The sequence below is a fragment of the Symphalangus syndactylus genome, chromosome 12, assembly GCF_028878055.3.
Source record: "Symphalangus syndactylus isolate Jambi chromosome 12, NHGRI_mSymSyn1-v2.1_pri, whole genome shotgun sequence".
In the NCBI taxonomy this organism is placed as follows: Eukaryota; Metazoa; Chordata; class Mammalia; order Primates; family Hylobatidae; genus Symphalangus; species Symphalangus syndactylus.
Genome location: NC_072441.2, coordinates 74,563,449 through 74,580,551, shown reverse-complemented (window position 1 = coordinate 74,580,551; position 17,103 = coordinate 74,563,449). Strand labels below are relative to the sequence as shown.

At 43.8% G+C, this 17,103-nt stretch overlaps 1 protein-coding gene across 2 annotated transcripts in view; it reads right to left on the bottom strand.

The window, feature by feature from the left end:
• Window positions 1-15,843, bottom strand: part of ACP6 (acid phosphatase 6, lysophosphatidic) — a 44,772-nt gene extending 28,929 nt beyond the window's left edge. The window contains exons 1-5 of one of the 2 annotated variants that reach the window (XM_063625938.1): window positions 15,130-15,843; window positions 4,943-5,071; window positions 4,692-4,822; window positions 4,248-4,327; window positions 451-538 (exon numbers count right to left, since the gene is read on the bottom strand). In XM_063625938.1, the coding sequence (XP_063482008.1) occupies window positions 451-538; window positions 4,248-4,327; window positions 4,692-4,822; window positions 4,943-5,071; window positions 15,130-15,348 (647 nt within the window). In that variant the 5' untranslated portion in view covers window positions 15,349-15,843. The remainder of the gene's footprint in view (window positions 1-450; window positions 539-4,247; window positions 4,328-4,691; window positions 4,823-4,942; window positions 5,072-15,129) is intronic. The other variant, XM_063625939.1, reaches the window with a different exon arrangement.
• Between the last annotated feature and the right edge of the window lie 1,260 nt (window positions 15,844-17,103).

The following is a 17,103-nucleotide window of genomic DNA, read 5'->3' as shown; positions in this document are numbered from 1 at the left end:
TCTATCCGACATAGAAACATATTGGTAAGAGAAGAAAAGTCTGTGTCTTGTTGGGCTTGTACACCTGGATTTGCAGGTTAAAGACAGTCTCAATCATCTTTTATTTAACCCGTTGGTTTTCTCATTTGCCCCACCTGAGAGCCGGGGGTTGTCAGAAGGATCATACTTTGTAAATGGCAAAGGCCCACTCGTGGCTGTATGTATCATCTCGCTAGCCCAGTGTGCGGCTCTTCCCAGAATTCCTGACCTTCACCATGGGTCTGTCACTGTGAACAAGACTTCTTCGCTTCCTAGACAGCTGACGTCACACTTAAGTGTAATTTAAACCTTCCCATCCATTATTCGCCAGTAGGGTAAGCCTGGGCAGGCCCTCAGTACAGACAGAGTTCTGCCAGCAAAGGTGGTAAAAGGTTGTCCCCAACTGGTGAGCAAGAACCCAGGGGCAGTTACCTGGTTCTCTGCCTCAGGCTCCAGCAGCTTTGGTAGTTGGGATACAAGACTTCTGAATCTGCTTCATCAGTGTGGATGATGATGGGTCCTGGAAGAAAGGTAGGAAGCACAGGCAGGCAGAGGCTTCAGCTTGTTCTTCCCAGCATCTCCACCCCCTTCTCTTTGTCTACAGAGATGCAGCAGAGATCTGCTCTGAGAGGCAGATCATCAAGGTTACTCCTTAAGGACAGAAAATGCCTTTAACATGCCCTGGCCCTGCCAAAGGGGGCTCTCCTATAATCTGAGCAATGAAAAAAGTAAGTGGCAGCAGCCTTGTTCTGTCTAGCACAAGCCCTCCTATTGGGCCACAAATAGACTAGAGCAGGTAATAGACCTGAAGCAGACTGGCAACTCCCTGATGCCTTCCAAAAAATCCCTGCTGTAAAGCACTACCAGCATTTGGGCATTCTAATAAAAAATAGCGTTATCAGAACTAAATTGCTTCCTGAAGCCTGATCCTATAGGCCACTATGGTGACTTATCACATAACAAACTGAGAAAAGTGGACACAAGGCCACAGATCCTCTCAGAGACCCCATAGCCTTGCCCAAAATAAAAAGCCAGGCTTTTAGATGAATTGCTGGTCTAACCAAAGATCTAACCAAAGAAATTACAAACAATGTTTCTCACATATCTCTGCTGTCCAGAGCTCCTCAGTACCATTGTCCCCTCCCGTCAATGCCCAAAGAAAGTGTCCTAACACCTTCCCATGCTTTGCTCTGTGCCAGAGATGGCAAGTGCTGTCTCTGTGTGGTAGGTTCTTTTTCCACACCGCTCAAGCCTGATGGCAAAAGAAGGAGCTCCCCAGCAGCAATTTGGGATTCACTGAGGTCCATTTACAGAGTGATCAGCTGAATCAAAGTCCCAAAAGGGTATTTATTCCCAAATTATTGATAGTCAGAACCAAGGGCTTTAAAAATAGCTTATAATTTTACTAGAATATCAGAATTCACACACACACATCATTGGTCTGGACAGAAGAAGAAACCACACTGAAAGTCATGAGTTTAGTCTTCAGTCCAGAACTAACCAGCAGTCGCCCTGGGAAGTCACTACTGTTCTCTGGGGTTCATTTGTAAATCGAAGGGGTGGGACTGTATCAGCCACAGAACCTCCTCCAACCTACGACTATTATGTAAAGTATAATAATAAAAGAAGAGGTGCTGATGGCTGCAAGGTGGAGATCAAAAGCATAGTCCACTTGCATGTCCCCTCCCCTCCTTTTCTGTGCTTCCTGAGACCCCTCTGAAGAATCCTGGGGTTCTGCAAGATGTGTTGTGAAAAGGACAAACCAAATGATCTGATGCCACCTCCAGATATACATATCCTCAAATAAACAGTTGAGCATAAAAGGAAAGAGTAGGATTCTGAACCAAGACTGCCAGAATTTGAATCCTAATTCCACCATTTATCAGTTTTGTGTCCCTGGGCAAGTCATTGAGCCTTTCTGTGTCTTGGTTCTCTTATCTGTAAAAGGGGATAATGACACCTACCTCATAGGGTTACTACAAGAATTAAACAAGTTAATATATGCGAAGTTCTTAGAACAAAGTTTGCTGCATACAATTGGTCCTCCATGTCCTTGGGTTCTACATCTATGGATTCAATCAACCATGGATTAACAATATTTGAGTAAAAAAGAACAATACAAAATAACCCAATAAAAATAACATAAATTGGAACATAGTACAGGATAATACACAGCATTTACATTGTATTAGGTATTATGTCATCTAAAGATGATTTGAAGTACATGCGAGGATGAGCATAGGTTATATGCAAAGCTATGCCATTGTATAAAAGGGACTTGAGCATCTGTAGATTTTGGTATCTGCCAGGGGAGAGGGTTGTCCTGGAATCAATCCCTTTTGGATACTGTGGAATGACTGTACTAAGTCCTTTATGTGTTAGAATAACTATGACTTAAACTTATAATATATAACACTAATAATATTATAAACCTCTAATATTTCCATCTGGAGTTTGATATTGGTGTCTGGATTTTGGACCCACAGTTTATGATAAATAAGGCACACTTGAGTAGACAAATGTACATTGAGCAAATGACTTGGCCAGTGGGCAGACCAACAATCTCCAGCTTTCCCCACAGCCTGATTCTCTGTAGCCTACACGTAACCTCTGGGATTTTTCTAGGATTTTACTCCTAAAGCAATATCCCAAAGTTGCACCATTTCCATCAACAGTGCCACCTTCTGGGATTCTTTTTTTTTTTTTGAGATGGAGTCTTGCTGTGTCACCCAGGCTGGAGTGCAGTGGTGCAATCTCGGTTCACTGCAACCTCCGCCTCCCGAGTTCAAACGATTCTCCTGCCTCAGCCTCCTGAATAACTGGGATTACAGGCGCCCACCACCACGCCTGGCTAATTTTTGTATTTTTAGTAGAGACGGGGTTTCACCATCTTGGCCAGGCTGGTCTTGAACTCCTGATCTCATGATCCACCCGCCTCAGCCTCCCAAAGTGCTGGGATTACAAGCGTGAGCCACTGCGCCCGGCCCCTTCTGGGATTCTTTATTCAAGTCCCTTCACATAGGAAAGGCATGGAAGTAGCTAGGAAAGAAGCCAAACTGGAGTCCCAACACCTGTGGGTCCAGTGCAGGGAGCTGCTACCCAGACACCTGCACCTGAGGCTAGTGTTTTCCTTCCCTGATGGAAATCTGGGACATTCCCAGTCTGGGACCTGCCTAAAGAGAATGTTGCCACCAATAAATATCTTTCCTTCTCAGTACCACTTTTGATGTTTCTGAGAAGATCTTTGCCTTTTAGAAGCTGAGCAGTTGAGAGCTTTCAGAAGGTCAGGTGCTGTGGATCATTCCTAAACTTAAGGCCTCCCAAGAAGTAAGGGGCAGCCCATCCTGCTTTATGTGACCTAGACACGTACTGTTTGTGTGCAGCAGCCAACTACAGCCAGAACTAGCAGCAGTATCCAACCCAGTTGGGGGCAAGACCAGATTCCTCTTTCCTGAAGGTTCTATTATTTTACATATTTCTTAAAAAATGTGATGGAAATTTTGTTTCTATTTGAGATACTGCCAAAAAGCTAAACAAAGTAACAAGAACCTTTGCTTTATGGCACCTTTTTAGTAAGGTCATGATGATCTGAAACTCAGACCAGTGATTAAATGTGAATTTGAGCCAATTACAAATGACAAAATGCAGCTTCATGTGATGGCCAAAGGCTCTCAACACATGGGATCCACGAGGGAAAATAATTATTGCAGTCCTTGGGGATGAAAAGGTTGGGAACCACTGACTGCAACCATTCAGGGGCTGAATGTATCAAAACCCAAACTTGATGGACTTTCTCAACTAGGAAAAGCTAGACAGAACAGTGTTCATGCTGCGGATTGTCACCAAGATTAGGGCGGTAGCAGCAGTGTTGGGTCCCAGTGTCCTTCCTTTCCAGCAATGTCTCACCTAAACAAAAAGCCCCCTCGATTGTTCACAAAACATGGTTAGGACTGCCTTGTGCAGCTTGTGTAGAAGCTTGAGGGGAGAAGCCAGGAGCCAGAGGCAGATCAGAGCAGCTGCTGCACTGCTGCTGCTATGGAGGTCAGGCTGGCAGGGGCACCAAAAGGCCAGACAGGGAAAGACCCACTGGACTAGGTACACACTGGAAGTCACACATGCAGGAGAAAAAAAAATCAAGGGAACAGGCACCAAGAAAGAGATAGGGGCTTTGGAAGTGAGAAGCAAGAGCCCCTCAGGGACAGGGACTGACTGGGACCCCAAATACGAACCTTCTTTCTGACACTGGAAAAGCCCAGCCAGCAAACAACGGGTGGACTCCAGATTCCGAAAAATGTTAGTGGAACGAATACTGAAAAAAATGAGAAAATAGTGACACTCATAAAAGGAATATTTAATTATATACACTCTATTTTATTCCACTTAGGCTCCAGGGTCTTTCAAGAGTACACAAGGAGAGCTATGGAACTAGGAAGAATGCTTTACTTTTCTGTGGGATGTCAGCCCCTGAGAGACTCGAAGTGCAATGAATGTGACCTCCAGGAACGACCTGTTCACCAGATCTTGTGACATAAGGGTATGCAGCATGACAAGTTGTCCCCCAGACTACCTTGGGTGAGAGTGGGAACCATCTTGGGGAGTCATGCTCAAGTCATAATTTAAGGTCATGCTCAAGACCTTAAATTAAGTGCAACATCCCTTTTCAAGTGACTCACAAGACCTCCTGTGGGTTGAAGGTTGGTGAAAGAAAGGGAATGTCTTCCACATAGTTCTTCCTCAGTCTCTCTCCCAAGGCAAACATCTGCTGCATGCCCACTTTGGTCAGCTGCCCAGCAAACATGCCCCCCTAAAGTAGGGGAGAAGGAGAAAGAAGAATGAAAACACTGGACAGCCTGCTGAACTCAGCCCAGAGAAAACCACCCAACCTTTGCAGTGGGGCTCCCCAGAGCAAGGAAGCACTGCTCACCTTCAGGGTGGTCTCATGGTATTGAGAGTCATAAGGAGAATATGGTTTCGGACCACCAGCTAGATTGGTGACTGTGTAATCAAACTGAGTTTGGGGTGGGACCTCTAACAGCTGGGGGTTCCACTCTACCTGTTAGTACAAAAAAAAAAAAAAACACCACATTGTTTAAAAATGGTTCTTGAAATGTACAGCATTAACATCTCAAAGCACTCAGAACACATGGCTGGAATCACTGACACTAGGCCTGCAACCTTCCCATGGGATGGAAGGAAATAAATGTTAGCTAAAATTAAGGGAAGAAAAGATGGTGATTTATTATTCCAGGTGTCCTTAGCCTAAGTCCTGTTATTGCTACACTCCTAATGACTGCTAAGGGGCTGCTCTGGCACTTAGCCCACACTGAAGTAAAGGGGAGAAGTGACCAGAATGCCTGGCATGCGTATATGTGGTGAATTAATGAATAGATGGATGAAAGAAATATGATATCAGTGACCATATGTAAGAATTTATAAGGAATTAATCTGGAGGTTTATATGCCCTATCCCAGCTTAAGGATTCTACTTAATGTCCCTTGTAACTAATATACTTTTTTCCTCCTTTCATGCAATTCGTGAAACAAGCAGCTGCCATCTAAGAAGATCCTGCTTTTTCATCATCATCTTCTGTTATTCCTTGCAATCTGGCTCCTGCCCCAACTGTGCTGTAATGATTTCAAAATATCACTAGTGGCCACAGGTCTCATAGCTCCAACTGTCCATAAAACTCTGAAACTCATTGAGTCAGATGTGATGACTTCAATTTTAAAAACAAGTCTAATCCCATAGACCAGTTCCCCTTCCCAATCTACTATGTCCCTCTCAATGTTACCACAGTTCTCCTAGGCCCCAAACCTCAAACCTTTGGCTCCCTGTGGATCCACCATCCCCACACCAAGCCCTGTTGATCACTGCCTAGAAGAAAAGTCCCTCCCAATGGTCCTTCCATTATCTTATTGTAGAATGTAAACCTTATTACTGCAGGCAAAAGCCTGTGACAAACTCCTCCTTTTGACCTGCACAATCCATCCATCCGTAGCCAACTAATTAATCTTTTTGGAAAAAATATTTTTTATTGCACTTAAATATTTTATTTTTAATTGACAAATAATTGTATATTGTATATATTTATGGAGTACAATGTGATGTTTTGATATACATTTACATTTGATATATGATTAACTAATGTAAACAAAATCCATCAGCTCACATACTTTCATTTTTATGTGGTGAAAATATGTAAAGTCAACCTTTTAGTAACACAGGCATACATCATTTTATTGCTTTTTACAGATATTGCATTTTTCACAAATTGAAGGTTTGGAGTAACTCTGCATTGAGCAAGTCTATCAGTGCCATTTTTCCAACAGCATGTGCTCATTCATGTCTCTGTGTAAAATTTGGTAATTCTCATAATATTTCAAACTTTTTCATTACTATTAAATCTGTCAAGGTGATCTATGATTTGTGATTTGCTTTTCTTTTTGAAATGGGGTCTGGCTCTGTTGCCCAGGCTGGAGTACAGTGGCATGATCTTGGCTCACTGAAACCTCTGCCTCCTGGAGTGCAGTGGCATCACCTTGGCTCATCCTGCCACCTCGGCCTCCCGAGTAGCTGGGACTACAGGCATATACCATCATGCCCAGCTAATTTTTTTTTTTTTGAAAGACGGGGTTTTGCCATGTTTCCCAGGCTGCTCCTGAACTCTGTGATCTTTGATGTTACTATTTTAACTATTTGGGAGTGCCACAAACCACACCCATATAAGATGGCAAACTTAATCAATAAATGTGTGTTTTCGGAGTGCTCTGCTGACTGGCTTTTCCCCCATCTCTCTCCCTGTCCTCGAGCCTCCTTATTTCCTGAGACACAACAATATTAAAATTAGTCCAGTTAATAACCCTACAATGGCCTCTAAGTGTTCAAGTGAAAGGAAAAGTTGCAATTTCTCACTTTAAATCAAAAGCTAGAAATGATTAAGCTTAGTAAGGAAGGCATGTAGAAAGCTAAGATGCTTTTGGCTTCAAAACCTATGCCTCTTGCACCAAACAGCCAAGTTATGAATGCAAAGGAAAAGTTCTTGGACGAAATTAAAAGTACTACTCTGGTGAACACACAAACAATAAGAAAGTGAAACAACCTTATTGTTAACATGGAGATATTCAATGCAGAAGAAACAGCCTATATAGGAAGAAGATTCCAGCTAAGACTTTCATAGCTAGAGAGAAAAAGTCAATGCCTGGCTTCAAAGCTTCAAAGGACAGGCTGATTCTCATTAGGGATTAATGCAGCTTGTTTCCTTAAGGTGAAGCCAAGGCTCATTTACTATTCTGCAAATCCTACAGCCCTTAAGAATTACGCTAAATGTACTCTGACTGTGCTGTATAAGTGGAACAACAAAGCCTGTATGGCAGCACATCTGTTTACAGCATGGTCTACTTAATATTTTAAACCCACTGTTGAGACCTACTGCTCAAAAGAAAAAATCGATTACTTTCCAAATATTACTGCTCATTGACAATGCATCTAGTCACCCAAAGGCTCTAATGGAGATGTACAAAATTAATGTTGTTTTTGTGCCTGCTAACACAATGTCCTTTCTGCAGCCCATGGCCCAAGGAGTAATTTTGACTTTCAAGTCTTTATTATTTAAGAAATACATTTTGTAAGGCTATTGTTGCCCTAGATAGTGATTCCTCTGATGAATCTGGGCAAAGTAAGTTGAAAACCTTATAGAAAGAATTCACCATTCTAGATGCCATTAAGAACATTTATGAGGAGGAGGTCAAAATAGCAACATTAAGAGAAGTTTGGAAGATTTGATTCTAACCCTCATGGATGACTTTGAAGATTCAAGGCTTCTGTGGAAGAAGTAACTGTAGATGTGATGGAAATAGCAAGAGAACTAGAATTAGATGTGGAACCTTAAGTTCTGACTGAATTGCTGCAATCTCATGATAAAACTTGAATGCATGAGAAGTTACTTCAAAGAAGTGGTTCCTTGAGAGGGAATCTAGTCCTGGTGAAGATAGTGTGAACACTGTTGAAATCACAACAATGGATTTATTACATAAACTTAATTGATAAAGCAGTGGCAGAGTTTGAGAAGATTGACTCCAATTTCAAAAGATGTTCTATTGTGGGTAAAATGCTATTAAACTGCATCACAAGCTACAGAGAAATCTTTCATGAAAGGAAGAGTCTATCAATGTGGCAAACTTTACTGTTGTCTTATTTTTAAAAATTGCCACAGCCACCCCAACCTTTAACAACTACTACCCTGATCAGTCAGCAGCCATCAACGTCAAGGCAAGACCCTCCACTGGCAAAAAGATCATGACTCACTGAAGGCTCAGGTAATCACTAGCACTTATTAGGAATAAAGCATTTTTAAATTAAGGTATATACATTTTTAGACATGCTATTGCATAATAGGATACAGGAGAGTATAAACACAACTTTTATATGCACTGGAAAACAAAAAAAATTGTGGGTCTCACTTTATTGTGATATTTGCTTTATTGTGGTGGTCTAGACCTGAATCTGCAATATCTTCAAGGTATGCTTGTATGTGTAGAATCTAAAAAAGTCAAACTCACAGAATTAGAGTAGAGTGGTGGTTATCAGAGGCCAGCGGGGGGTGCAGTAAATGGGGAAAAGAGATTTTTATCAATGGGTACAAAATTTCAGTTAGACAGGAAGAATAAGCTTTAGTGATCTATTGTACAGGATGGTGACTACAATAAATAATAATGCATTGTATGTTTCAAAATCACCTAATTAATCTTGCTAAGCCAGTTTCATCATATCAGTAGCTTTTTCCTAACGTCTCAGAGGTAAGCATCTGTCCTTCAAGGACTTCTACATCGTGGCTGGGTGCAAGGGCTCATACCTGTAATCCTAGCACTTTGGGAGGCTGAGGTGGGAGCATCACTTGAGGCCAGGAGTTCAAGATCAGCCTGGGCAACATAGCAAGACCCCCATCTCTTAAAAAAATTTTAAAAAAGGACTTCTACCCACTTTGCCCAGCCCCTGTACTCAGCTTCACTGCCTCTTTTCTCCCCTCCAACCTAGACCCTGCCCACTGTTTCTGCATCTTCTTCCAGCTTGCTTCTTTTGCTTGGAGGGACTCCTGTTCCTATCTGCCCATCACCTTGTCTTCAATGTTCAAGAATAGCTCAAGTCTTACGTCCCTATCACTGACCACTCCAGCTTTCAATGGTTATCTTTTAAATCTGAATTCCTATAACATTGATAATAAAAAAAATATTTAACTCAATTTCCTACTACTTTGTTTAGTTTTAAAACTAACATTTGGAAACCTAGTATGTCACATATCATCATATTTATCTTCATCCCTCCCTGAACTATCCCAGGAGAATGGTACTGGGAGCCTCAGATTCTCTTTGCATCTAGGGAGCCCTCCATTCTTCCCAAAGGCATGTGTCATTCCCACTGGCACCTGGTCTCCAACACCTGAACCTCCTTCTGACCCATCAGAGGACCAGGTGTTCACAGAGAGGCCTTCTTCCTTCTTTCACAGTTAATCACTGCTCCCTCTTTCTGACCCTCTAACCCCTCTGGATAAAAAAACCCTTCAAGGGTTCATGGCTCATGTGGCCTCACCTCCTCTCTAGCAGCCCCCTTACCACTTCTTCCCTATTCTACACACTTACTCACTAGCCACGCAACTTCGTTTCCTTTCTCATATTTCATGGCCTTTCAGTATCATGTTTCTTATGCCTGGAATTTTCTCTCCTCATTCATCTAGAAAGACTTTTGTTCATTCCATAAGACTCAACTTAAATGTTCCCAGAAACCTTGGTCATGGCCTTATGCTTTCACAGTAGCTTCAGTGGCTCTCTTTAGTAGCCTTTACCAAAGTGTATTAAACGAGCTGCTTTACTGGTCTGTCCCGCTCAGTAGACTTGGCTTCCTGAGAACAGAGACTGGGTCATCTATTGACTTCTGTTTCCCAGCAAAGGGCCTCACACACAGTAGGTATAATTAATAGCTCCAACAATTTGCCAGCTCCTGTGGAAGATACCCATCTTGAGAAAACTTGACCCTGCCTTTCCTGGGTTTTCAAGTTAGTAAAGAAAAAAGGCCAGCTGTGAATGTAAATGACAGCAATACCACAATAGAAGCTGACATGTGCTGCAAGAAACCATATGAAGGCCATAGCAGTTCAAAGGCAAGACAGACCTTCTCTTCTGGCTGGGGATTCAGGAGAAGTTTCATCGAGGGAATAGCATTTTAAATGAATAGTATTTAGACAAGCAAATACCTGTACTTATAAAGGGTGACATTTACAATTCCAAAAATAACTAGAAAGCTTGAGCAAAGCAGGGATGGTGAAGAATGTGTATGGCAAAGAAGTGGTTTGGTTTGCCTCAACCTGGGAATGGTTTTCCAATTTTTAAATCAGAAAATACCACGTAAAGTTTAACTTTAGATTTGTACATATAAAGGCAAAAACTCGAATTTCTCTAGTTGAAGTAGGAGGGAATCCCACAGCCCCAGCCGCTCAACATCCTCTTAGCCCATAGGCTCCACAGAATAAATCTGAAACCTGGCAGCACATATCACAATTGGAATGGGAAGACTAGATGCAGAAAAGCCCATTTTGAGATGTTAGCAATAGTCCACATGAGAGCCTAAGGCCTCATCTAAGCCAGTAGCAATAGAGGAGGTAGATGTAAGACATTTGAGTTAGACCTGGCAAGTGAGTAAATAAAAGCTTTATTTGGGGACTGTGTTGGTAAGTAAACACACAAGAACAAAAAAGAGACTACTTTGATTTTTGAGCCTCGTAATGGAGATATTCCTTGACTAAAACTAAGACCAAGACAGAAAAACAGGTGGAAGGCTGATTTCAGTTTTGGACATTTGGAGACACCTCCTTTGTGTTCCCAGTGCTCCCAGCATATTGCCTTAATTGATATCTGTTGTCTCTGCTTTATCACATTGAAATTCCTTTAAAGGCAAGACTGAATTATCCATCCTTGTAGTTCCAGTGTCCACCACAGGGCCTGACACAAAGCTCCACAGGGCCATTCAGACTCACTAAGACATCTCCTGTTAGGCACATTCACCAAGAGAGGACCCTTGGTGTCTCCTAGGAGACTGGAGTCCAGGTCATGTCAAGTCTAAAGTACAGTTTTCAGATTTTTCAAGAATGGATGATACATCAGTGTCATATAATAGTGTCCACCCCACATACACACTCTCATTCTCATTCCTGCTCTTAAGCTTCCCAGTTAGTGGTAAAGACTAACTTGATAATTTTACTTATTTTATGTATACCCATCTTCAAGGGGTAATAAAGTAGATATGGCAAAAATTAAAATATAGAAAGATGACCAATTCAAAGTAGGCAAGAAAGACAAAAGCAAACAAATGTAGGCACAAAGAAATGGATGCAGTAACATGGTTACTAAAATATGTACACCATGAAGATCTGTTTACTTACTATAGGTGGGCCACAGACTTGGCACCCAGCTTCCTGACTTTTACATAAAGAAAGAAACTTGATCAGCTAGACTAGTTTAAAGAAAAAAGCAAGCCAATTGTTCAGGAGAAGCACACCATTCCTAATGCTAACAAATTCCTCCCAAGGGTCCTCATAAAGAGGATAGAGTAATATAATGAACATCTTTTCAGCAGTCACAGCAATGAGTTCTGTGGGATTGTTTCTCCTAGTTCTCTCAACACAGAATGATAGCCTCTTACCAAAGCACATTTCAGCGAAGGCAATTCTGTACTGGGATTGATATACTACATTCCAGATAAAAGAACAAATCTACATAAAAGTAAACAAAAACCTTCCAGGTGTAGATTTTAAAATAAAGCAATCATATTAAACCTTGTCTGTACACTGGTATTACCAGGACATTTTTAAAAGCTACTGATGGCTGAGTCCCATCCTGGGATAACCGCATTTGGATTATCCCCCAAAAAAGTGGGGCCTCCACTTTTTTTAATGCTCTTCAGTCCAGATAATTCTCAAGCTTCACCAGAAAGTCTTTTACATTATCTGGATACGCTGGACCAATTAAATTAGAATCCTTCGGAGGGAGACTCTGGCATGTGTATTTTTTAAAGCTTCCCAGTTGACTCCAATGTTCCACCATGGTTAAGAACCATCAATCCTGAAGAATGGGTAGACCTCATGTAATGCTTCTTGAATACCACTTCTTTTAGCTGAGTTTTGGAAAGGTACTAAGCAATAAAAGATCCTTACATTATGCTTCCCAGCTCATCTATATTGTCAAATAAATAAGGACCCAAATGTCTTAATCAACAGTGAAGCTGGGGTAGGTTGGACTTTATTTGATAAAAACTGAGGAACCTCCCTGGGTGGAGGCCATCTTGACACCCAGGGTTGTTGAGGGAAGCCTGGAAGCAGTGCTAAATCTTTTCTTTTGATAGTGCATTTGGATCTACTCTAATGATCAGCAAGAAAAATGGCCAATCAAGTTCTATATTTTTATTTCCAAAGCACAATCTTTTAGCAAAACAGGTTAAAACAACAGCCATTCAAGCCATAAGAAAACAACCCAATAAAACATCTAGTTTTTTGTTTTTTGTTTTTGAGATGGAGCCTTGCTCTATCACCCAGGGTAGAGTGCAGTGGCGCAATCTTGGCTCACTGCAACCTCCGCCTCCTGGGTTCAAGCAATTCTCCTGCCTCAGCCTCCCGAGTAGCTGGGATTACAAGCGCCCACCACCACACTGGGCTAATTTTTGTATTTTTAGTAGAGATGGGGTTTCACCATCTTGGCCAGGCTGATCTCGAACTCCTGACCTCGTGGTCCACCTGCCTCAGCCTCCCAAAGTGCTGGGATTACAGGCATGAGCCACCACACCCAGCCAAAACATCTAGTTTTAAATCATGCTACTTTCTGAGAATTTGTGAGATGACTGAATGAAGTGACTTGTCACATATATTAATCTATAAACCAGTCAGAAATCAGGAAACATGTACCAAAGACAAAAAATTTTTGCCAGGCAGTCCCTTCTGACTATAATTAATAGCAGAACCAAGAAGATTAAAAAACCCCAATAACAGCTGGGTGCTGGCTCACGCCTGTAATCCCAGCACTTTGGGAGACTTGAAGCAGGCAGATCATGAGATCAAGATATCAAGACCATCCTGGCCAACATGATGAAACCTCATCTCTACTAAAAATACAAAAATTAGCCGGGCCTGGTGGTGTGCACCTGTAGTCCCAGCTACTCGGGAGGCTGAGGCAAGAGAATTGCTTAAACCCGAGAGGCGGAGGTTGCAGTGAGCCGAGATCATGTCACTGCACTCCAGCCTTGCAATAGAACAAGATTCTGTCAAAAAAAAAAAAAAAAAAATCCCAGTAACAACCTCTATCAAATTGGATCTTGAAATGAACACTGGACAGAGACTATCCAGAAACAAGTTTTAAGAGGCTAATATTTGCTCATAGCCTAAATTGAAAGAGAGTTGGTTCACCCCTGATTTTCATGCACACGACTTTATACTAGATAGCCAAAGATGTTTAAAGCATCTGTCTAAAGTCTGGAGAATATGAGCAGAGAGCAGAGGTAATATGCCTTCTCTAATTGCAAAGTCAGGCCATGGATTCAGATGCTATTTTGTGGCTACACAGATTGAAGATGAATGAAGCTGGTATCCTAAGCTACAATGGACCTTTCAACCATAAAGGCAGAAGATATCCATCACACGCCCACTCTCCCTTAGGGATAAAGGCCTAAAAGAATCTAAATCTTTTTCTAGGGCCTTCAGGGTATATATATATGGTACATACTAGGTCTAGGCCTACACATTCAAAGTTTTACTCTCCATTACCACTGATAACTTTTGTCTTCTACGTGAATATAATATATATTCCTACATATGATTCCCCAGTCCTTCTGTATCAAGAATAAATAGAGAAGAATTGGGGGAAGGGGAGCATCAGAGATGGGCCGTATACAAAATCATAAGGAAAATTTAGTGATCTAATATAAAAAGGCAAAGTAAGAGACTGAAAAAAAAATCAAACAATCAAAATGAAAGAAGAAATCCCGGTTCCAGAGAGCAAGTGGTAAAGCCAGAGTAAGGCTAACTAGAAACCTGGTAATAGAATTAAGTGCCTTCCAAGTGTATTTATTTATGTGGAAAATGCTTTAGAAGTTTAATTTCATGTGCGGCCAACCTTGACAAATGGGTTTCCAGTTGTACAATGTAAAGACACAATCCTGAAGGTTTCTAGAAAGCAACTGTTATTATGAAGAGTATACCTAACATCAATTTAGGACAATCTGTTCGACCTCCTCCAATATCAACCTGGAAGACCAACGATACAAAAGCACTCCACAGGTGTAATACCTGGGAGTTTGGGGATTTCAGGTTGACTGTTAATGTTCACTAGGACTTTCTGCTATGAAAAGTCACATCCAGGAAAGATAATCATTTTTTTTAAAACTATTTGTGCTTTAGTCATAATTATCCTGACAAAACCAGACAGATTTTTAAAACATTACAGCCACAGACTAGCCCATTTTTAATTTTTTCCGACCTCAAATCCCTTCCACTATAGGTTTAGTAACCTTAAATAGAAAAGGAGAACCCTAGAATACAACACTTGTTACAAAAAAAAAACTTCAGGAGATCTCAAATGGCTTCCAGCAAACCCTGAGAAAAAGCAGTTATAAAGTTTGTTTCCAAAGGCAACGACCTCTTATCCACTGTAATCTCAGTTAAGAGTGTTTCCTGTCACTAAAGTCCCTTCAGCTCTTCAGCTCTGACAAACCACCTTCAAAATGGTCACACAGAAGTGCACTGCACCCTTGTATTCAAGTTCACCTAGACTCCACACCTGCTGAATCAGAATCTGCAACGTAGCAGGATCCCCAGGCGACTCCCGTGCGTCTTAAGAAGCGCTTACTGATGGCTGCGCCATCAGGGCAAAACTGGAAGTTCCGGGGCTGTCCCACCCCCAGCAGGTCCTTTGCTCAAGAGCCTGGGGAGTCACTGGCTACTGCTGTTTTCCCTTCTTCTGGACCCAACCCGAGCCCCGCTCCGCGCGAGTAAAGCTTAGATGTGTGTCAGGGCGAGACGCCTGGCCTGGCACACGGTCCTCGCCCCACCAGCCCCGGCCCGGGCCGACCTCTCACCTGCTCCTCCAGCGGGAGCGGCTTGAGAGGACTCCGCGCCCCGTGTCGAAACACGACCTGCACCATTTTCAACTTCAGCAGGCTGCGGTCGACCGGACGCTGGCCATCGGCCTCCTGCAGCTCGGCCAGGGCCACCCGCCGCTGGTGCAGGCAGTACGCCAGCGAGGTCAGGACGCCCACCGGGGTCCACAAGCGCATGCTGAACACACCAGTGATCATGGTGGTAGGCCCTCGCTGCCCTCCGGGTTGAGGCTGCAGGAGGCAAACACAAGCCCTCTGCGGGCGCCGGGGCTCAGTGGGCGCCCCCAAGTCCGCGGGAACCTGAGGATGCGTACATCCAGCCCCTCAGCAAGCAGGGACTGCTGTGCCTCCCGGCCCTGAGGGAGACCCCGAGTAGGAACGGGGGAGAGAACAAGAGGTGGCAGCAGCGAAGAGTCCCTGGGAGTTTTAACCCGGGTCGGGGTTGGTCGCTCCTGCTGCACACCGGGCCGGGGGAGATCGGATCCTTATCTTTTGCCCGATGGGGAACCTTAAACTTGTATTTCAAGTTTGGCCTCCAGCACTCTTGAAGAAACAGGAGCCGGCCTTGAGTTCCCTGGAGGCAGCGGCTCCACTAACAAGGACTACTGGATTCCACTTTTCTATAAGCAAGCTCCTACCCACCTCCTCACCTACTCAGGGACCGGTCCCAAGTGGACCCGCGCACAGGAGCACGGGAAAACGAGTCCTGTGGTGACACCTCGCCTGGAGACTCAGAGCTGCGGGAACTACAGCTCCCACAAGGCTGCGCGTACCGCGGCTCCCAAGAAGTGGCTTGTACCCGCCCCCCTTGCCAGCGGGCCTCGCCAGCCGTTTTCCAGGCGTGGGTGGCCCACGGACGTGCCTGGTCCGGCAGTGGAGTGGGAGTGAATCTCTCGGGACATGGAGTTTGCCAGGCAGGAGGAACGCGAGCACAGGAGTAGAATTGGGTGGTGGAGGGGAGTAGTTTGAGTCTAGTTTTGAATGTAGAAGACTTCCTTCCAGTCCTGGAAGCCTGGTTGCTGCAGCGAGGAGCTGAGACACCTGCCCAGTGATTGCCATTTGCGAAACACAGCACTAGGTGCTTTATATTTAGTCATTTACTACTCCCTTCTCTGTTTTTAAAAAAATTCTCAAGCTTAAGTCATTGTAATCATGTAGAACTTTAAGCTCACTGATGTGTTTACTTCCATCCAGAATACTTCTTGTGGAAAGAGCCAGGCCTTGCCTGTGGGTGTCCCAGTGATTAAGAACCTAAGAGGCGCCATGGCTCACGCCTGTAATCCCAGCACTTTGGGAGGCCGAGGCGGGCGGAACACGAGGTCAGGAGATCGAGACCATCCTGGCTAACACCGTGAAACCACGTCTCTACTAAAAATACAAAAAAAAAATTAGCCGGGCGCGGTGGCTGGTGCCCGCAGAGGGCTTGTGTTTGCCTCCTGCAGCCTCAACCCGGAGGGCAGCGAGGGCCTACCACCATGATCACTGGTGTGTTCAGCATGCGCTTGTGGACCCCGGTGGGCGTCCTGACCTTGCTGGCGTACTGCCTGCATCAGCGGCGGGTGGCCCTGGCCGAGCTGCAGGAGGCCGATGGCCAGCGTCCGGTCGACCGCAGCCTGCTGAAGTTGAAATGGTGGGCGAGTAGTCCCAGCTACTCGGGAGGCTGAGGCAGGAGAATGGCATGAACCCGGGAGGCGGAGCTTGCAGTGAGCCGAGATCGCGCCACAGGACTGCAGCCTGGGCGACAGAGGGAGACTCCCTCTCAAAAAAAAAAAAAAAAACCTAAGAACACAGAACAATGCCAGCCTTACCACCTGCTAGTCTGGTTTCTGTTGATATACAGGTATCCCAGGCCTGTGTTCCCAGATCTTTGCAACAGGACACAATCTGGGACCCATTATGTGTCTACCTCCAAAGATCAAACAGGGCCAGATGTAAAGACAACATACTTATAGA